Source organism: Rhamphochromis sp. 'chilingali' (genome assembly GCF_963969265.1).
Source record: "Rhamphochromis sp. 'chilingali' genome assembly, chromosome: 17".
Lineage (NCBI taxonomy): Eukaryota > Metazoa > Chordata > Actinopteri > Cichliformes > Cichlidae > Rhamphochromis > Rhamphochromis sp. 'chilingali'.
In genome coordinates this window covers 17,375,413-17,398,718 of record NC_137944.1, presented here as the reverse complement: position 1 = coordinate 17,398,718, position 23,306 = coordinate 17,375,413, and the positions used below count along the sequence as shown (strand labels likewise).

The following is a 23,306-nucleotide window of genomic DNA, read 5'->3' as shown; positions in this document are numbered from 1 at the left end:
TCCAAGTATCTGAACGAAAGCTTTGTCTGTTGGCTCCCTAAGACTGTGAATTACCTGTCAGCCTTATCTTCCCTTGGTCATTTAAGAAAGAGAAAGAAAAGGAGGCATGGTGGGTGATGTGTTACACCCCAGTGGACCTCTGAATTGCCCAAGAGTTCAGTGATGGGGAACAAATCGCTCTAGCTTCTTGAAGATCTTAGGTGCAGATGTATCCTGGAGAGATAAGCAGCAGGAAACACTGACCTTAAATGACACCACATGAACTCAAAGTAGCATGTGGTGAAGATATTATACCGTCACTGTCTTTATGCTGAAATTGTAGGCCTTCATTGGACTGCTGCAGACTAATTCAGTGCAGCAGTCCATACTCGTGATTCTTCCTCCTCTTCCGACGGTAGCTGGTATTGACAGCCATGACAGTTTAGAGGATTAGTTGGGTTTGTACATGGTGAAAGAGATAATCTTCTTTAGATCTGACCTATTGGGTGCTAACTCTATAGGGCTTTATAATGCCAAGCATATGTTTTAGCAATCGCTGGATTCATCCTGGCGCACATTTCCTCTCCTGGCTCGGGGATGTGAAAGTAATTCAGTGTGGATTGTGTGCAGGAGGCAGCTGGTACAAGAGTCCAGCTTCATGTGCTGTGCCAGTGCTGGATGGACAGGAAAGCATGCTGCATGAGGCAGGCAGGGTGGATGTGTATCTGTGTACCTTTAAAAGGACTTCAACAGCATGCTACAGTAACACTAAGAAAAACAGTGGTTGTAGACCAAAATGCACAATCAAAATTTCTGCGAGAGCTTGCAGTGAAATTGCGACCATGCTGCCTTTGAGATGTTTGCTTTAAACACTCACAGCTAGTTGCTGTCTTCCAAGCAATTTTGATGCATCGAGATGGCAATAAAATAGAATTGACATGGAGTCAGTCTGCTCTCAGTGTGCTGTTGATTTGAGGTTGAATAGGGTCATTTTACATTGACGTTAGGATTTGTGATAATACTGCAAATCGCGAATGTGCTGCTGTCTAAATACACAGAAATTCACAATAACCAAAAGTTCACATCAACTAACTAAGAGTCCAGCTCTGAATTATACTTGCTTTAACCCTCTGTAACTATCGACAGATTATGGCGTAAACAGGCTGCGACGCTATTATGCAAGGTTTTGATTAAAATTAAATGATGCATGCAATTTATCACATGGAACAAGTAAAAATGCATTTTACCGTGACACAGAGAGAGAGACTATTTCCTCACAGGCTAATTGAGTGAGTGTAGTTTATGAGAAGCACAATAGCGCAGGCTAATGACATCGTACAGAGATCAGCAAGGACGAATATCAGTAGCTTTGTGTAAAGGCCATTGTGATGCAGATGTGACAGTGACAACGTGCTGAGATTTGACAGAAAACTTTGCTTTTAGGACTATAACTAGTACTGTAACCAGAATTCAACCAGTTGTCAGGAAGCTGGGTCAAGTCCCTTGTTATATATGGTTATTTGCAGTCCTTTGCTGATCTGTCTGAGATAGATTGCAGCCTGTCCAAGTTGGTATGTGACTCTTTGGAGACAGAAAAACTGGTCACCCAGAGGTTGAGGGTGTTGCATTTTCAACCTCTAGGAAACCATGAACAATGAAAAAAAATCAGTTCAGTCATCAGGCAACCGCTGATGAAATATGCATGATGCTATTGTAATAACATGTGCATAAACTTAATTCATAAAGCCATATATTCTGAGGTGGGAGTTTGCTGTCAATGATCACCTGTGCTGTTGACCTTGTCAGGAAAAAATGAGCAGTAGTATGAGCAGAGCAGAGCAGAATGCTTCTGACATCAGATCAGGCTCTTCCCTCTCTGTTTCTCTCTATTGTCCTCTGTCTTTATCACTCGCCCTCGCATGTATGTGAATGTGCTATACAGGGCCTCAGGTTGCTGATTTGGGTTCAGTAAATTGCCATTAGATGAGGGACAGGTGCAGCTGCCTCTGGAGCGTTAACAAGGCATTTCATCATGGTTAGCTCCAGCCTGGTGCTCTGATCAGCTCTTGTTCTATTCTCAAAAACACGCATATGCACACCTACAGACGACAAGCATAGATACACCTTGGTGGCCTCTGCAGTGTCTTCCTGCGTGTAGTGACAGTGAGTTGGAAAATTTCACTCTCAAGCGTTTAGCTTATTATGCTTGTAGAAATGTGGCTGGCTCTTCGTAGGGAGGGCAGGTTAATTTACCTGTGGAAATTAATTAAGGAGTAATTAATTATCACTTAGGAATTTGAGTAATTGCTGAGCCTTAAAAAAACAGTCCCCAAAAGTGATCTTCTTTTTTTTAAATTATTCCTGAGTTTTTTTCTATTAAGGTTTATTAAGTGCATTTGGAATCATATTGTAAAGTGCCTTAAAAGGATGTTATATACTTCCTTTAATGCTCTGTAACTATTGCTGGATTATGGTATAAACAGGCATTGATGCATGCTCATCTTTAAAGGCGTGCTATTACCCAAGGTTTTGATTAAAATTAAATGATGCATGTAATTTATCACATGGAACAAGTAAAAATGTATTTCACCATGACACACGGAGAGGCTATTTCCTCACAGGCTAATTGACTTTAGTTTGTTACTAGCACAATAGCAGCAGGTTAATGTCATTGTACACTGAACAACAAGGATGAATATCAGTAGCTTTGTGTAAAGGTCATCGTGGAGGAGATGCAGTAGTGACAATAGTGTTGAGGAGCATTTGAAATAAACTGGTCTTTCTGTAATATACTGTCAATGGAAGGGTTGTGGTGCAATCTCATCGCACTGAAATCTTAAATATTAATCTGAGGGAGAAGATTTTTGTAAAAACAAATGCAACAACTCAGACTATTTATATATCTTTAAAAATATTTTCTAAATCCAGCAAGTGAATTCAAACACCTGTGAGGTTTTCGTGTTTGTGCTGTACGAAGGGCGCATGTTGTACGAAGGGCGCATGTTGTACGATTCTGTGATCAGACTGATATGCATCCCTTGAGTCCCATTTCTAGGTTCTTCTGCCATTAACCCCCACCCCACACCCAACACCAACAGCACACAAACCTTCCTTGGCTGTCTCCCAAGGCAGTCAAACAGATTACTACGGACGTTAACCCCATCGATCTGCTCCGAATGGCCTCCAAATGCCAGGAATTAGATTTCAGACTGGAGGAGAGGGAAATAAAGTGCTGTAGTATTTCTTACTGCTCTCCTACTGAGTTAAGTGCTGCTATACTTTCCCGTTGTAGCAGTTTTGGAGCTTATGTATGTTTTACATGAGAATGATATCTGTGACAGCTTTTACCCTATTTAGAATAAACTAGCATCAAAGATACAGACTCCATCCAAGTCCTGGTGGAAGCAAGTCTCAGCACTCAGCAGCCATCTTTGAAATGCCTCTGGGCAGTTATTTGGGAATTTATTTTAAACACCCTACCTGAAAAAATGTGAAATGTCAGTGTCTGTGGAATGAAAACGGATTGAAAAAACACTTTTCCGCAGAAAAAGGGGAAATGCTGTGCTATTCATGAGCACAGTTAATTAGGCTTCTTAAGTGTAAGTAAGCCATGAGAAGTACGACACTATGCTAACAAGTGGATATGCAAAGTTGTGGACCACCACCGTTGGTCTATGCAACAAAATGAGTGACTCTTTGGGGGCAGGGGCTGGATAGCCGCCATCTTTGCTGTTACAGTGTTCTCTGATAGATTTCTATTCACGAGTCCTTGAGTGCCACGTCTCTACCAAAACCTGTTTGTAACCTATTAGAAAGCCTCGAAAAAGTCATCACTATAGAACAGAGTTGTGCACAGAGAAAATGGTTGTGTATTGGAAACGAATGCCATTATGAGATTCAAAGATTTTAAATATAATCACTTAAAAACTACTTTAGGTTTGACATTTAAATTTACTTTTTCCCTACTTAATGGACTGTAGGCAAATGTGCATTGTGTGACTTCTAAGCATCACAGAGAGCCTGTGAATGAATCTCACGCTCACGAATTACTCTATTGTGAGCTTATAATGGAGGGCAGGCTCATAACACTGGTTGAATGCTTTATTAGTGTATGGCTAATATCAGGCTTATACCTCTTCTCTCCTGTCTTTCTCACCCTCTATTCAACTGCTTGCTTCACCCACCATCACTTTCACTGTGTCGTTACTCTTTGTGGCTTATTATACTCGGCTGCCTCTCCTGTTTATCCTGCTTTGTCTGTCCAACTTCTACGGTGTTGCTGGAGATGAATAAGTATTGATTAATGTCTGGGTCGTTGTGCTACCTAACGAGAGACTAAATATAGCCGTTGCTACAACGGCCCTGCCGCGGCACCTCACTCATCTAGCGCACAAAAGTGTGAACAGTCACGCCGTTGGCATGACAACACACTGGTCAAGGCTCTGTGAGCAGAGCACAGTAGATTGCGGGCATGCATGGCCTTCAGATTTAAGAGCACATGAATGAAAAGTGGAAAGCTGAATGATCAGCTGATGAAGTAATTTGCTGAAAGAGAAACAAGCCTCAATCAATCGCTTAAGTCATGTAATTGTTTAAGCCATTGATCAAGCAATAATCCAAAACACTCTTTAGTCCCAGCTGCTTAATTTTGCAAGTTTGCAAGATCTTTGGATATTTGTGATAGCTAGGAAAGAGAAGCAATTTAGAAATGTTCTTTGTTTGTTTGTTTCTTTCACAGTTTTCCTTCTCCATGCTTTACGGTGGTTGCAGTTCCTCCAAAGTCAAACTGAGGCCCACTCCAAAAAAAAGAGCAAATCCTCACAGATTTCCAGATCAAACTTCTTAATTCGAAGCAGAAATAAAAATGTTGACAGCATGGCACAAAAGCAGCTGTGGTTTTACAGCTAATATCCCCCTTTGTGTCACCTTTATAAGGAGGCAAGTTTTTCTGTTATACCCTTATCAGGACACAGCTGTTTAACTGTAAGTGTAAATGATCGCTCTCCTGCTAGGTATCACCTCACCTATGTGAACATTGTACTGCTTTCTGGTGTGGTTTTAATATAGCTACAAATACTAGCATTTAACTAACTGTGCAAAAGGACTGTGCAAAAAATCTGTTTGGGGGGGTCATTTTAGCATGTTGCTAATATATCATGCATAATTCAACCTAGATAGTAGATATAGATTTGATTTGATTTTTATGAAGTTAAAATGATAGGATACTTTTATAAAGTGTAACAGGTGTGTAAATGCGGAAAATATACCTCATACATACCACCTTATGATCTATTATCTTAGTCTGGTGCTAGGTGGTAGCTAGGCAACATGACTATGTCATAATATTTGAATTAGATAAGAACTATTAGCTCCTGCTGGTCCAAGAGGAGTTTTCGGGCAAAGAAACACGCATGAACAAAGAACTTGTGTGTTTTAGTCAGATGTTACTCAAATATTTGTTGATATTCTCAAATATCTTCTCTTCTGGACTCAATGCTAAAACTGAGGATTCAGAATATGAGTTCATAATCTGGTGGGTGACAACATGGAGGCTACGTTAACATGCTCTTGTCTTAACCAATGCACTTTGATGCATATGTATGCACATGTACTTGTACACAAGTAGACTGTGCTGTTGTTGCAAGACAGTTTTATTTGGTGCAGAAAGACTAAAGAACATTATTCTTTGCCACCTACAGTACATTGTCACTTCTCATAATAAATCAGCTTAAGCCTACTGTATCTCCAAGCCCTATTGTGCTCATGATGACAAGTTTAGTTGCCCACATTTCTTTTCATGTTGCTTGGTAACCAATTAAAAGTCACAATCCTTCAGTACCAGCCCACCTTGTTATGGCCAGATGCAGGGAAATGAATATTTTCTTTAATAGCCTGCTGTTTCATTCAGCTGTATTGCGAGGATAAGAAATACCCACTGTGTCTAATCACATCTTCTCCCTCTCATTTCACTCGAGGCATATTTGCAATTGTGTCTATTTTTGACCGCCATTATAGCATGGATTTTTCTCTACTGGGATGCATAGAGGAAAACGTATCTCTACCAGTTAACTGTCATCTACTTTAAAAACAACAAAGGCAACAAAAGAGTCTGAGTTGGTCCTAGCACATGATTAAATCCTACTGAATGCAAGAATGTTGGTCCAGCAGTTGATGGTGCGACTTACAAGGAAGTTGTTTGTGTCCTCCACTGCAGCTTGACCTGGCAAATGATTTGAGGTGTCCCAGATTATCATGTTCCTATCAAAAATAAGGGAAAAAGAAGAAAGAAACCATGGATACAAGGGCAGAAATGATCACGTAAAGTGAAGCCATGACACCTGCAACACAACTTAATAGCCTTGTTCACGTATCAAAGCATTTGTGGGTTAGAAATCTCATTCCTTCACATTCGATTTTCAGTTTTTCAATCTGCGTTGTGGAGCGCGTTTGCTCAGTGGAAAATTTCATTCAGTAGCTGGTTGATGGCTAACAAGGTCAAATGACTCTCCGGATAAGATGGACTGTGTCAGAGGAAACAAATACAGACATATACACACACCACCTGCCAGTCAGTCACTCCATCTCTGAATTGAGTAGCAATAATAGAAGATTGAGGTTTGGAGTGTTTACTGCTGATAGGAATATCATTACAACTGTGGAAATCAAAGAATCGCAGCAAAACCGGTTAGCCAGTTCATATAACAATCAATTGAAACCTACACAGTGTTTTTCCCTCTCTGCTCATTTTTCTCTCTCTCCTCCTTTCACACAATCTTTTCCTCTTGTTGCTATAGTGACGTAAAATGGCTGCATTTTGCAGCGTTGGGCTGGAGCAGGGGAACGCTCCTGCAGCCTGTGAGCTACATTGTTTTACATTTGACTTATCACTTCCTTTCCCCGTTACCATTACTGTTTTTACAACAATAACTAAATACAAAGATCCCCTTTCTCCATGACTTCATCTTCTCTCTTCATCTTCTGCCTCGCTGTAGCTCACGACGCCTCTCTCTGTGTTTGCAGTGCGACAATGCCAAGGGGCTGAGGGCCTTCTTTGATGCCATTTGTTACGGGCCCAAACACCTGATGATCTTCGGCGGCGTCTGCCCCTCTGTAACATCCATCATTGCAGAGTCCTTGGAAGGATGGAATCTGGTGCAGGTAGGAGCTGTACTCCATGTCATCATGCACGAGTGTGTATGACTGTGTACAGTATGTAGTCTTAATATCATGTTATTACACGTGAACTCCTGTCTACACACTTTAAAAAAAAGAAATCTGGGTATTTCCAGGAAACCTGACTTTGGTGTTTAAAAGCTGCTTAGGTTCTAGAAATTCCTATTCTGTAGGTGTTTTGGTGGACAGATAGGTCTTAAGATTTCAAAGGGGTTCCAACTCATAGCTTAATCCTTCATTAACCTTGCCAGGGTGAATGTCTAATTGGCAATGCTGTAATCCTCGAAATCCCCCTCCCATTTTACAATCAGAGGCAGAGTCAAAATGGTTTGAACCAACAGTACCATGACCAAAAATCAGTTGTGAAAAATGTGAGAACCATTTTACTTAACACTTAGGCTTAAGTAGAGGGAACACGTTATAAAATGATTGTCAAATCATGAGACAGACTGATCACATTGCAGTAAAATGTTGCCTTGCACAGGTGAAAAGATATATTTTGGGGTGTTTTATGATTGGTATGAGCTAAAGTGTTTTGGCCAATAAACTTCTTAGGCAATATAATAAAAGTGATCCTGTCATACTGCTTCCTTCCAATTTCTAAATAGCATTTTGTGCCATTAACTGTTGTGAGTTACGTGTTGTGGTTGCTCTGTGTGGATATTAAACGTCACTAATTCTTGTATCGGGAAAACTTTTGACCCCCAGAGTTATTGCTTGTGCCTACATTTGCTCTACCAAAGAGGGGAAACGCATGCTTTCAAAGAATACAATTCATTGTCTGCAAATGCTGCAAAGGTTATCAAGCACAGATAAGAAAGAAGTGGAGTTTGTGCTTGGAAGAGATAGTGTAATTCAAGAGGCTGTGTTTTGAACTGAATGTCACATTACGTGGAATATATTTCCTCCATTTGCGGTTGCTGTGAATGCTTTACACAGTCCGTTTTTTGCTCACTGTCTTGTTCGGGTCACTCATGAGTGAAAAGAGTTGGGAATAAAAGGATGACTAATTGTTTTGGGGGGTTTTTTACGCTGTGTTTGCTTTCTTTTGGTGGTAATGATCCCAGTTGAGAAAGATGGTTCAGGTCATAGTTGAATGTTAAGTGTTTATCTGTTGGTTTGCATGTATGTCTAATTGCTTATCTATTCACTTGCTTTTTTTTTGACAGTGATACCTTAGAGATGCAATCTTCTGCTCTGCAGAACACTGTGTTGGTACAGTTTGTTCCACAGAGCACTTTACCAAGTAGCCCATTTTCTGCTGTCATTACAAAGAGCAACACCAACAAATTCATGTCAGCCTGATCCCAAATGCACACAGTGACTATGTCTGAATATCACATAGCAAGTGACTGGGAGAGAGTTTTAAATGAATAGCTAAAACCAAAGCAATCAAATAGCCTTTTCTTTTTGGGACAGCAGACATGCAGGTGCAAGGAAACTTTGATTAAATAAATTTTTCAATCAGCATCTGTCCAGCATAATACTAAGACTTAACTTATCTTGTTACAGGTGTCTTTTTAAAAGCACGAGTCATAATTATCTGCTGTTTTTTTTTAATTAAAGGATCTAATCTGTGTGCATCTCTTTATAGGCAAGTAGGTGTTTATATATAGAATTGTACATTCTCGTTTGTAGGTGTGGTATCAGAAGTTGAGGTTACTGTTCTCAGATGCGAGCTATCTTTGCAGGCCTAAGCTGCATCCTCATTAGAGTATGAGTCATCAACCAGCCATACTGTGAGCTGGAAATCTGCTCAATATTTGTCCCTGGACATAGAAAACACACCACATAGGTTTTGTTTGTTTTACAGACCCTAAATGCAGAGTAAGGTGGCAGCTTTCTATTTCGTTAGCTGGAGCGTGCATTGAGGTTAGTTAGACACAGGCCTGTGTGCTCCTAATCAGTGTTTTCTGCACACGGTGTTTGTGTATATGCATGTGTGTGAAACTGAGTGAAGGCTTACATTATTATGAGAGACATGCAACTTGTTTGGTGGTATTACTTCAAACTAAAAACAGGGGTTGAAAAAGAGGGATTGAAAGGAAGGGTCTAACAAAGGGAACCCAAAGAGGAATGGAAGAGGGGATGAGAAATGATGAAACGAGAAAGGTTTGAATCCTGCACCTCACAATTTTTAATGTGCCATGTCAATGGGAGTCTGTTTTTAAAGCTGTGAATTCTGTCACCCTGCTTACTTATTACCAAGCCCTGGCACTGCTTCTACAAAACTTGAGCTGGAGAATTTTCCATCGTGATTTTATGGGCCAGGCTTAACAAGCTCATCATTTCCACATCAAAACAGGGAGCTGGCAGATACTATCTACAGTGGCGATAGCTGAGAGAACAACTACTCCTGGAAGAAGCTTAATCATACACCCATAAAAATAGCGTTCAATCAGTGTTGATGCCTAATGAAGTCAGCTTGAAACGGCTCAACAAAAATAAACTCTGACTGCACGTCCTTTCACTGCAGTCTACACGCAAGACTTGGATGTACATACTTGCATTTAATGCAGAGCAGATGTAGATCAGTGTTTATAATTTTTAGCCAGAGATTCAGTAGCCAGTATTTTCTTATTGGCAATCAATAAAATGGTGTCTACAAACATAAGAGACCTCCTGTAAGAGTGTTAGGGATAAGCAGAGTTATGAAACGATGGAGGAAAGAGCAAAAAATATTCAAGAAGCCAATTTGTACAGTAACTTATCTTCTCTGCGCAATTTGACAGTTTATCCATGATAAAGCCAAAACCTCAAGCCATGATCCCTTCAAAAATAGTTTTCTGCATTCTGTGTTACAATTTAATTATCAACTTTCCCCCTTGCAAATCCCGAGAGCTCAGTCAGCAGAAAAGTTCCACTAACTGTTCCTAGTATATCAGTCTGCAGAAATACCACAAAACGAATGAGTGCAGACCAATGCCAAGATAGTTAAAGAACATAAATGTCATTTTTTGTAACTGTTCCCCTCTCAAATCTGTTCATTTTTAAAAATACTTAACTAAAATCAGACAATGGGATAACACTATTAGTGGCTGTGGGTGCTGTGTGGTTATCACCTGGTCTCTGCTTTGCAGTTGGACAGACTTTAAATAAAAGGTAGACGTAGCCACCATAATTTCACCAATTTGTTTGAAGCCTCAAACTGAATGAGATGCAATGACTGAGAAACGTATGCACTCTCATATAAGTAGCCACTTATAATTGACAAGGTAGCCACACCGTAAAGAACACCCTGCTTCGGGGTTATTTGACTCTAAATGAGGCCATGAAAAAAAAGCAATTGAGATTATGAACTCAATAAGAAAATGTTTACTGATGTCATAAATCCAGTGAGAAACTGGGTCATTTTTCCAATATCTAATTTTTTGCTCTCAGAGGAGTCGACCCTTGCTGCCTTTTAAAAGGCCCAGAGTGAGACTATGTCCACCTTTTATAAAAGCCTGGTGGTCAGCGGTCCCCTTTAAAATTTTAAGAGTCTTTTGCTGGAGGTAAATGAAAAAAAAAAAAAATCCAGCATGTATCACATCTAGATGGTGACCAGTCTGCTAGTAGCATATTGTTATGCTTTTCCTGTACAGTACTAGAGGACTGATGCGTTCAGCGGATGTTTGGATTCTGACTCATGGCTCGTGTCGGAGATGCCTGTTCGCCGACCTCCTTCCCCAAGCGGCTTTGCTAGGCTCTTTATTTACAGTCACATTTTGTAATGCGTACTGTACATGTGCTAAAATGACTGCCCAAGGAAATTAAAATGGTGGATAAGAATACTACCCGGGCCAGTGGACAGATGGCGTGGAATAGATTGAGGGAATGATGGAGGAACAGACAGGCAGGGGCAGAAAGACTTTAATAGGCTAAAATTGAAATTCAAAGAAGCGGGGCAAGACGCAGCTGCGTTTGTGAGCCGCTATCAGCCACAAATGCAGCTGATTGCTGTGTTTTTATATCTGTGAGACAATGGATGTTGAAGCCATCTTCTTGGCAACCATCTTGGTGAGTGATTAACCTTGTGTTCTCCTCACCATGAAATTATATAATGCCAGAAAGCATTTGGCAAGGTTTTTAAATAGTTGCTGGCACAGATATCTGCAGCATGCTCTTCACGCTCTCTCTCTCCTTTTCCCCCCCATCGTTTTAAGTTCGGAGGTCTTTTTTTCTTCTTCGCAGCAGCAGTTGCGCCTATTTTCTGTAAATGGTTCACTGCGTGCCAGGAAGTAGCCATGGCCCATCCTGGCTCCAGTTGCTTGCCCCTGCTCACTCACCAATTAGGCCTATCAGCGGTCGCACTGTTCATTTTTCAGCCACGTCAAGTGTGTAATGAAAAATTATGCTTCCTGATCATTTTGCCTCTTGTAATTTGGTCGAGAAAGAAAAGACAAAGGAGCCCCGTCCTTCATAACTGATAAATCTGATACATGTTTTAGAGCACAGCTTTGGTGACATGTTTTATATGTTAATTGCAAAGCAAACTAGGTTAAACATGAACAGAAATCCTACCTCACCATTAGCTCTGTCACTGTTTTTAGATGAGCTATTCCCCAGTGTCCCTCGCCGTGATGTAAAGCGCTAAACCTGTGATTTATTTATCTTCCGGGGACACTGAATAATGAAGTCAATATTTTGGAGGAGGAAAAAGTGGATGCGCTTTCTGAAAGTATTTTGGTCAAGACCTGAACATAGAGCTAATATTTACCCGCATATGAAGCTCATTTTTCTTCGGCATCTTCCATATTGATTGGCAACGCTTCATTAAACCAGGCAATTTAGGGACACAGAAGTTGCATCCCTCCTTTATGAGTGCAGCATTGTTGTCTTTTAAGGCTGCACTATCTCTTTGGTGTCTTTTTCCCCCCCCAGTTTTATTTTGTTCACTCTCCTTGAGTGCTACACTGGGTGTTTCAATAAAACATGCGATGCCTAGCACTGCAGTATTCTGCCTTACTTACGTCAAATCCTCCTGTGTACCGTATCAATATTTCATCACTTTCAGAGTTTAGGCTAAAATAACAGAGTGCACGGGCAGAGCTGGTGTGAGCATCACAACAGATCATCATATATCGCAAAATTACACGTGTGAAGTCCAGTTTATTATTTCGCCCGTGTTCTGAGTGCGTTCTTTGTTTTAGTCAGTGGGTGAGTAAAAGTTTCATGACTTCCCCAAATGCTTTCTGCTTGCTAAGTAGTAGCACAGTCTGATTTCTGATCATCAATATCTTCCTTGATGTTGGGCCCTCGTGAAGAGGACTATATGAGAAAAAAATACAAACTGCTTGACAGAACAAAAAAGGCGACACCCGGGGGAAGTAAGAAGTGGTGTCCCTCACTCTCTCTGAGCCAAGATTAGATTTAAGTTATTGCCTGAACTGGCCGGAGAAGCGCTTGACGTCACTGTTACCTTTGAACGGACAGAGGCTTGATTCTGTTGTGTAATGCACAGGCCTATATGTGGAGTTAACATTTGGAAAACGAGTGGGAGGATGAGTCAACAGCCTTTGTCATAAGCTGTGAACTAGTCCAGATTTATGGGACAGACTGCTGATGAGGTTAAACGAGGGAAATGTTGACATTTAAAGCAATGCCAATTCTAAAGCAAAACAGCCATATTCTCAACAGCTACTTTATTAGGTACACCGTGTCAGCACTATGTCGTACTCCATTTTTGCCTTAATTTGTCATGGCACAGATTCAACAAGGTGCTGGACACGTGCCTCAGAGATTTTGGTCTGTATTGACATGATAGCATCACACAGTTACTGTAGATTTGTCATTTACACATCCACGATATGAATCTCCCATAACACTGCATTGAAAATGTGCTCTTTTGGATTGAGATCAGTGACTGTGGAGGTCATTTGAGTGCAGTGAACTCATTGAAATGTACAAGAAACCAGTTTGAGATCATTTGAGCTTTGTGACATGGTGTGTTATCCTGCCGGAAGCAGCCATCAGAGATGGGTTTACTGTGGTCATAAAGGGATGGACTTGGTTAGCAATAATAGTCTAGTAGGCTGTGCTAAGTGATGCTCACTTTGTACCAAAGTGTGCCACGAAAATATCCCCTATGCTGTTATACCATCAGCAGCAGCCTGAGCTGTTGATACAAGAAAGGATGGATCTATTCTTTTATGTTGTTTACAAAATTGCGACCCTGTGATTCACATCGATACTCATTAGAGCGGGCAACATTTTTCAGTTTTATATTGTCCAGTTTTAGTGAGCCAGTATGAATTGTAGGCTCAGTTTCCTAATCCTACACGACACCCATTGTGCTCTTGTGCTGCTATAGCCCCTCTGCTTCAAGGTTCGATATGCTGTGTGAGATGCTCTCCTGCAAACCTTGGTGGTAATGAGTGGTTATTTGTGTCACTGTTACCCGTCTATCAGTTACAAGCAGTGTGGCGAGTCTCCGCCTGTCACCTCTGGCATCTTCACCCAGAGAACTGGCGCTCACTGGATATTTTTTCTCTTTTTTGGATTCTTCTGTGTAAATCAAAGTGATGATTGTGCAGGACAATCCCAGCCGATCAGCAGTTTCTTAAAAACTCATTCTGATGCCCAATTTGAACTTCAGCAGATCCTCTTGACCACAGGTGTCGAACTCCAGGCCTCGAGGGCCGGTGTCCTGCAGGTTTCATGTGTGTCCTTGATTCAACACAGCTGATTTAAATGGCTAAATGACCTCCTCAACATGTCTTGAAGTTCTCCAGAGGCCTGGTAATGAACTCATCATGTGATTCAGGTGTGTTGACCCAGGGTGAGATCTGAAACCTGCAGGACACTGGCCCTCGAGGCCTGGAGTTCGACACCCCTGCTCTTGACCATGTCTACATGCAAAAATGCACTGAGCTGCATGTGCACTTTGGCAGCTGGTGAGTGTATGTAAAAATAGGAAGACTTCGTATGTGTTTTTTCATTGAGTGACTGTGTCAGAGTTTCTGTAATTTGTCACCAGAGGCAACAACAACAACAAAAAAAAATGGGGCTGAAGAAAAGATTAATTACATGCTTTACTGTGCATTAATCAGACATGCTTGGTCATGAATGCTGTGTGCTGTTGGAGAAACACCAGCATGTAGCGTAAAGCAGATCTCTCTCTCTCTCTCTCTCTCTCTCTCTCTCTCTCTCTCTCTCTCTCTCTCTCTCTCTCTCTCTCTCTCTCACACTCACACACACACAGTTGTACCTATTCACAGTGTCGAATGCACGCGATTTGACAGGAAACACAGTCATTAGTTAATTAGGAACATTTGTTGAATACGGCGCTAACGTGTTGCAACTGTTGGTGTCACATATTGAATAAACATGCTAGTTCAGAGGCACTCAAAAAGAACAAGAGCTTTGACAGAAGCTCTTGCTGCTTCTTTTCTTCCTGAGGAAGTGGAAACAACAAATGGAAACAGTTCTTCTTTCTTGCTCTTTATCACTGACACAACTCTTCAACACCAAGGTCTACGAGACACATTCAAAAAGAATACACAATGAGTACATGCTGAATTCCACCCTGGCATTCGAGTATCATTCTCCCAGTAGTTTTCTGGTGGAGGGTGTGTAAAAAGAAAATCATCGTGTCACATTCATAGCACTAATGATGGTGCGGGACGTGCCAGCCACAAGCACCAATAAACAAACTAGATGCATTTATAGTTCGTGCTTGTTTTTGATGTTTCGCACAGGGACTTTAACATGCACACCCACCCACCCCTCTTTTTGTGTGCCCCCCAATCCCGGTTCTTTTCCCGTTTCTCACTTTTCTCTTTTGGGGTTTCCAGGCTTTGATATTTCTTATTTAGGTCATAGACTCCATAGCACTTTGAAAAGATAGCTGGGTGTATACAACTTTCCCTTCTAGATGAAAATAAAGCTTTGAACAAGAAAATCCTCTGATAAATTTAATTTGTTATTAATCTTTATCTAAAATTAATTGACTGTAATAACTTGAGATCAGACGCATGTAAAAGTTGACTCTGCTTTGATTTAGCAGGACAATATGCATCTTTTTTTTCTTTTTTTTTTAGCAAGATACTTCACTTTTTTAATCAGGCTACAATATAGTTAGTTTTTAAAAAGGCACCACAAGAGAGAACCTGAAGGAGAAATTATTTCAGGGCACAGTGTAGAAACAAAAAGAGAACTCAGCAGAAAAAACATACATTAGGCAACACAAACACAAGTATTTTAAAGATATTTTAGAGGGTAAAATCAAGGTTTATTCCAAAATATCAGCAAAAGAATGCCAGGAATACAAATAATTTCACAGTAGGAGTAAATAAAGAAGACAAACAAGTTTGGAAAAGAAGGTTTTCTTAGTTGCAAAGTAGAGAAAATCCAGTAAAACCAATGTCATTAATCTATAACTTGCCTCTGTGGTTTATATCACAGTTTTGGATTATGCCTAATGTTGGTGTCTGTGTACCTCTTGAGGTGAACAACTTTTTGGTCTTTTCTTGAATCTAATTAATGGTATTTAGGCAGTTTTAAAAAACGATTTTTTTAACATTTCATGTAGTCAGAAAACCTTTACAAACCCCTTAAAAGAATGTTGTTACCCCATTCAACTCCATTTCCTTCAGTTTTTTTCCTCCACTTTAAGGACAGTTTAGAATCATGGAACCCAAAAAATTGTTGTTGGAAATTAGCTTCTCTGAGGCAGGCATTAGGAAGATCCTTTGAAACTATATCAAAAACAAGGGCAGACTAGCTGAGCAATTGAACATCAAAGAGAACCCAGCTCCATTACAAGCCATTAAAACCATAACGGCTGCTTGGAAAGAGTGAAGCTTAGAGGATCGATAAAGGGCAGTTTAACTGTCTGACACAGCTCACTAATATCTGAGGCATCAACTCTCATTCAGAGAGAGACTGAAGGAGAGAGAGGGGGGGGGGGGATAAAATGAATGAGAGAGAAAAAAATAGAAGTTAGTGGATAAGAGAGCGGAAATGGAAAGCGGGAAAGACTCTTATTACTGAGTGCTTTCCATCCTCCATTGCTCCCCTTTGTCTTCCTTCTCTCACCAATCCCTGATGTACAGTATTCTTGTACTGTGATGATATAACCTGATTTTACAGTAGAACGGCCATAAGCATAATTCTTTCCCTATACACACAGCACACATTAGCACCAACACGCTATCGAACTAGATGATGAGCATCTACTTATGCAGACGGGAAAACTGCTTTAACTTATGATGTATATATTTTCATTCCTGCTTTTAATTTCAAACATAGCAACATGTACAGCAAAGTATTGCACAATAAGCAGCTGTGCATGTGATGCTTGCACGAACCTATTATGCTAACTGCACTCAAACTGTAATATCACTCCCATATAAAATTGCACCCGTCTGAAAACTGATGAAAGTGTTTTGTTTGACAAACACCAGATCTAGGCAGAGAGGCTTAAAGATTCTCTCCACCTCCTTACTTGATTAAATTCCTTTTCCCTTTTTGTCACTTTATTCTGCCGTTCTTTCCTCCCACGCGATCCTCTTTCTCTTTATCGGGGCATCAGAATGCGGAAGCGTTAAGCCTCCTTGAGATTGATACTGAGCTCAATGCTATTTTTATTCCCTACTGGTGCAGTCATTGAATACCTTTCCTTTTCACCTGTGGCTACAAATGGAATCCAGTATGATAAGTCATGATAAACGATAATGTCTTTCTAGCTTTAGGCCACTTTAACTTATTCCCAAAAGACAAACACCTAACAAAATTGTGTAAACGCTATTTTCTGGCTATATTCGCATACAAAGTTACACAGGTCATTCATATCTTTGATTGTTTTAAAGATCGAATACCCTTTGTGTAGTTATTTCTCCAGTTTTCATCAATGCTAGTTCTTTTTCTATCTTAAATGATTCTGTATAGGTTCCATGGTGAAGACACGCTTCTCTTTAGGCTAACAACTTTTCTCGAATCCTACTGCCAGTTGGTGTCCTCTTTGAACAGCTGTGGCACTCAGGCTTAGATTCAGGCAGACAAACAATTGCTCAGATGAATAAATAAACTAGCCCATACTTGCACAGATGCAGAAGCAGATATGTGCATGTGCAATTTGCATGTAGACTGGCTTGCACATTTCCCAATGCCATCGCTCACATCACTCTCTCTCTCCCTTCTTTTCTTTCTAGTCCTCTTCGCTCTCTCTCTCTCTCGCTCTTTTTCCTCCCCCATCTCAGTCTTTCCTGTAACAAAAGGGGTCTTCCTTTTCAAAGGGCCTCAGAAAACCTTGGGCACAAAAAGCAGGAATTGCTATAATTGGCAAAAACGTGATGAAGCGTTTGGCATGAGGAACTCTCATATTCCAATTATGCTGACAGAAATATGGGCTTGCACCATTTCAGAATGCAGACAAACATGGCAAGGAAACTACTCACTACTCATGAATAGTCATAACATGCTCTCTGCTGCATTACGGTGAGTTTAAGTGTCACATTTGTCAAAAGATTTTGCTTTGTAGCCGCAGCATCACATTCACATGCAAATCGGTAGCATGATGTGCATGCTGAAAATGACAGGGCAGTTTCTTTGTGTAGCACGAAGGTAGACAACTTCAAATTGAACCCTTTAAAGTTTGCTTTATGGTTTCTACCTGATACCGTTATGTTGCTTTACGGCAGGCATTTCTTTATGATTCTATCCTTCACAGCATGCATACGAGATTGAAAATGTAACACATCTACCAGTATATTTCCCCGCGCCCCACAGAATGTTTTGGTTTATTTGAAGCACAGTAGCTACTCAAAATACACTCTCATATCATCTGATGTCCTGCTGGAAGGTGAACCTCCGCCCCAGTATCAAGTCTTTTACAGACTCCAAGAGGTTTTCTTCCAAGATTGCCCTGTATTTGGCTCCATCCATCTTGGTGTGTTCAGAGTGATGTGCAGAGTTAGTTTTCTGCCACACATAGCGTTTTGCATTTTGGCCAAAAAGTTCCATTTTGGTCTCATCTGACCAGATCACCTTTTTCCACATGTTTGCTGTGTCCCCCACATGGCTTGTGGCAAACTCCAAACGGGACATCTTATGGTTTTCTGTTAACAATGGCTTTCTTCTTGCCACTCTTCCATAAAAACCAACTTTGTGCAGTGCACGACTAATAGTTGTCCTATGGACAGATTCCCCACCTGAGCTGTAGATCTCTGCAGCTCGTCCAGAGTCACCATGGGCCTCTTGGCTGCATTTCTGATCAGCGCTCTCCTTGTTCAGCCTGTGAGTTTAGGTGGACGGCCTTGTCTTGGTAGGTATACAGTTGTGCCATACTCCTTCTATTTCTGAATGATGGCTTAAACAGTGCTCTGTGGGATGTTCAAAGCTTGGGAAATCTTTTTGTAGCCTAAGCCTGCTTTAAATTTCTCAATATCTTTATACCTGACCTGTCTGGTGTGTTCTTTGGACTTCATGGTGTTGTTGCTCCCAATATTCTCTTAGACAACCTCTGAGGCCGTCACAGAGCAGCTGTATTTGTACTGACATTAGATCACACACAGGTGCACTCTATTAGCACTCATCAGGCAATGTCTATGGGCAACTGACAGCACTCTGAATAATTACGCACACCCCACTTTGCAGTTATTTATTTGTAAAAAATGTTTGGAAGCATGTATGATTTTCGTTCCACTTCTCACATGTACACCACTTTGTATTGGTCTTTCACGTGGAAATCCAATACAATTGATTCATGTTTGTGGCTGTAATGTGACAAAATGTGGGAAAGTTCAAGGGGGGGGCGAATACTTTTGAAAGCCACTGTACATTTTTATTGCTATGCAGATGATATAAGAATGTCTTAAGAATGCAAGAATGTCTTAACACAATAAAGACCTGGATGACCTCCAATTTCATCTTTCTAAATTCAGATATAAATCTATTCCATGGGATTTTTTAAAATCTATTTTTTGTTCTGCCTTCTTCCCATCAGCCCCAACCGGTTCTGCTCGAGTTTTCTTCTCGTTAAAAGGGAGTTTCTTCTTCCCACTGTTGCCAATTCCTTGTTCACAGGGGGTTGTTTGATTGTTTGGGTTTTCTCTATTGTAGAATCTTTACCTTACAATATAAAGTGCTTTGAGGCAACTCCTGTTGTGATTTGGTGCTATATAAATAACAGTGAATTGAACTGAATTAATAATGAATTTATGGAAATACACTTGGTTTAAGTGCCGCAGACCTAATTTCCTGTCAACAAAATCATTAATAAATAACAAAACTCAGCATAACAGATTTTCTGTTTAGCAAGTTGATTTCTATCCACATTGGAGATCTTAGTCTGGAATTTGTTAAGAAGACGAGCTGTCTAAACAGCTGCAAGAATACTGGAAGGTCTTCTACACACTATATAACTGCCATTGCTTTGGGGTATGTGAAGTGTGTTTTATATATAAATACCCTGAGTTGCTGGCAGCACTGCACAGTGCACTGTTTAAAATTTTAATTCAAACCTTTTAGTGGTTTGCAAGCAGGAGGGCCTGGGAGACAAAGCAGGGAGAGCAGCACAGCCAGCTCATTAGTGCAGAGTGGAGTTTGTCTGTCTTTGAACATGTCTCTCTCACACTCATCGGTGTGCCTACAATAAACTTACGTATGGCTATGTGCACAAAAAAACATCACACAGGTGCACAGATGATTCCGTGCCCAAACAAAAACACATGTACTGTGTATGTATGTGGCTTTTCTCATACATATACCTCCACATTATAACGCAAGCTGCCTTGTTGTGTATTCGCATATCTGATGACTGCTGAACTCCACAGGTTGGCAGAAGAAAAAAGGGAAAGTGGGGCAGAATGTTCTTAAACACTGAGCTCAAAATGTGCATATGGTTGGATCTCCTTGAACAACAACGCATATACACACACTCACAGACTCACTGTCTAGGTAGATGCATTCTCAGCTTGTACCAACCTTTAAATTTATAAATACCCCTGTGGTATTAAAAGCGAGTTTGTGTTTGATGTGGAGCTCTGAGCTTTTTTACATCCTAATGCATCAGAACTGTTTCCTGTCATGCTGTCTTCTGTTGGCTGCTGCTTTTTAGCTACTGCTATCTTTTAAAAACAAAAAATGACTTGACTTAGAACTAACTTCCATCATACAACAATAGATTTTACTTGATAGAACTTGTTTCAGTGTTATTTAGTGTTTTGTAATGTTAACCATGCTATATATTGGGTTTTAGCAGGTTTTGTCACATCTGCTGCTTTGTCTTCTTTTTTTAGATACATTTCATGCATTAAACATGGAGATAGTTTTTTTTTTTTTGGTTCTGTTAAGCTGAATGTCATTATTTTATTCATGCATGAATAATTATCTGCGTCTGTTTATTTATTTTTAAGATTTAGCAAAAAAATATATAAATGGATCTTGGTTCTGGGTACAATATAAGACTCACAAACAACTGTAAGTTTTTAATATGATTAGCTTGTTGTGTGGATGCCGAAAGGCATCCACACTATTGTTTTCCTGTTTCTCTTTATTCTTTATCCTTTATTGTGTGGATGCCTTAATAGGCATCCACACTATTGAGTTCCTGTTTCTCTTTATTCTTTATTATTCCGGGTGTTTCCGTACACTTTTTGCCGTGGATCTACTTCCACAATTTTTGTGCTATTTTCACTGTTCAAACTCTAAACTGTTCTGCTCTTTCTGCTAATGCCGGCTATGACTTTTGGTGTTTATTACTATTATACTTTTTAAAATATTACACTTTTTTCCTTTAATTTGTCCCATTGAAATGAATGGGAAACTTCCACAATTCTGCTAAAACTTTCTTGTCTTTGAAACTTAACTACTGCCTCATACTTTCACCTAGAAACTCCATTCAAACTTTAAAATGTTCTCAAATGATTTGGCTATTCCTGTATGATTCAGCTTTTTCAGATCTTCTACCGTTTTAATCTTATCCCTCTTTGAGTTTTCAGTTGCAAAATTGTGATTTTTCAGAAAATACATGCGTTGCTATGGTTGCTATGCAATTAACTCAGAGGGGACAGTGAAACTGTTTGAATTTTCTCTTCATGTCCAAACAACTTCTTGCTACTCGCTCAATTTCCACTCAAGCCCCACAAATTATACATCAAAACGTAGGTATTTTTGCTGGCTTTCAGAAAATGTCACTATCATTGTTGTGGGACTCATAGATATTTTGCAAATCTCCTCAGAGTAACACAAAGTCAGAAAACTCTCCATATAAACTCAATGGAGAGTTTGTTCAAAATCACCGCTGGATTTCTCTAATGAGAGGCATTTTCAAATTGTCATATCTCCTTAACGAAGCGAAGTTAAGACATGAGGCTTGTCCCCGTATATGTTCAGACACTCCTGACGCTCACAATTCAAGAATTTCTTTCTCACCTATTACCATTCTGAAATGAGTTGGACTTGTTTGAGGGTAGGAAATTTGTCCCTCGCTCAGATTTCATCAGATTTCAATCTCTGGAAATGAACCACTTTTTTCTCTCGTCATATCTTTTTGATGGATTTCCACAGAGCCCTGAAAATTTCCATGACTGTTCACCAAAGCCTGCTGTTTCTTACGGTGAAAGAATGATTTTGATGCTCCATATAGATTTAGAGTTACCAAAGGTTGTTTGAGCGCAAGTCAAGGCAGTTTTTGCTTCGCCTCTACTCAGTTACAGTGTATTACAAGTCATATATCTTTAATAATTTATGTTTTATCTCTGAATTATGAAGACCTGAAGATTCCCCCATCTCTTCTGAATAAAACAATGCCTGAATGACCGTTCTAGCCTCTACGGTTAGGAAATTATGGCCATTTGTTCGAGGGGAATCCTGAATGTCAGAAATACACTGAAGAAAACTCACACCTCTCTCTGTGCCTGCGTGTGTAAGGGCTGACTACAGCAGGTGCAGCTAATTTAACTGACCTACATATACCAAGCCCAGACTCTCCACAGCTCCTGTTCCCTTTACTGTCTGTGTATGTGTGTCTGTGTATCAATATTTCTCCTATGTTTAGGTATTACTCCTCAATCATAGTATTTCTGCTAAAGCAAAGTACTTCTACTACATCTTAGTACTTCTGCTAAATCATAGTATTTCTGCCAATTCATAGTATTTTTGCAAAATCATGGTATTTGTGCAAAATCATGGTTTTGGGGCCAAACATTTCTGTTATTTTATAATATATGTGCTGAATATATTATATGTGCCAAATCATAGTATTTATCCCAAATTATAGTATTTATGCCAAATTACAGTATTTCTGCTAAACCAGAGTATTCCTGCCAAATCATAGTATTTGTACTGAAACATGGTACTTCTGCCCAATCATAGTATTTGTACTAAATCATAGTACTTGTGCCAAATCATAGTATTTATACCCAATCATAGTATTTCTCCTAAATCATAGCATTTGTGCCAAATCATGGTATTTGTGCAAAAACATAGTATGTCTGCAAAACCATAGTATATCTGTTATGTTATAGTATTACTACTAAGGCATAGTATTTCTGCCAAATCATAGTGTGTGTGCCAAATCGCAGTATTTATACCAAATCACAGTATTTGTGGTAAAACATAGTATTTCTGCCATATTGTGGTATTTGTGCAAGAACATTGAACTGTTATGTTATAGTATTACTACTAAGTCATAGTATTTCTGCATTGTTATAGTATTTGTACTAAAACGTAGTATCTCTGCCAAGTCATAGAATTACTGCAATTTCATAGTTTTTTTTAGGAAATCTGTTATGTTATAGTATTACTACTAAGTCATAGTATTTCTGCCAAATCATAGTATTTGTGCCAAAGCATCATATTTGTATGGAGTCATAGTATTTCTTCTAAATCATAGTATTTCAATCAAATCTCAGTAGTTGTTGTTAAAACGCAGTATTATTGCCAAATCATAGTATTTGTACCCAATCATAGTATTTCTGCTAAATCATAGCATTTGTGCCAAATCATGGTATTTGTGCAAAAACATAGTATGTCTGCAAAACCATAGTATATCTCTTATGTTATAGTATTACTACTAAGGCATAGTATTTCTGCCAAATCATAGTATTTGTACTAAATCATAGTACTTGTGCCAAATCATAGTATTTGTTGCACATCATAGTATTGGAACCAAAACATAGTATTTGTCCCAAAGTATCGTATTTGTATGGAGTAATAGTATTTCTTCTAAA

General features: G+C 39.7%; 1 protein-coding gene across 1 annotated transcript in view; it reads left to right on the top strand.

The window, feature by feature from the left end:
• gabbr2 (gamma-aminobutyric acid (GABA) B receptor, 2) overlaps positions 1-23,306 on the top strand; it is a 208,815-nt gene that overhangs the window by 42,582 nt on the left and 142,927 nt on the right. Inside the window, exon 2 of the mRNA XM_080862287.1 lies at positions 7,000-7,137. Coding sequence (XP_080718413.1) covers positions 7,000-7,137 — 138 coding nt within the window. The remainder of the gene's footprint in view (positions 1-6,999; positions 7,138-23,306) is intronic.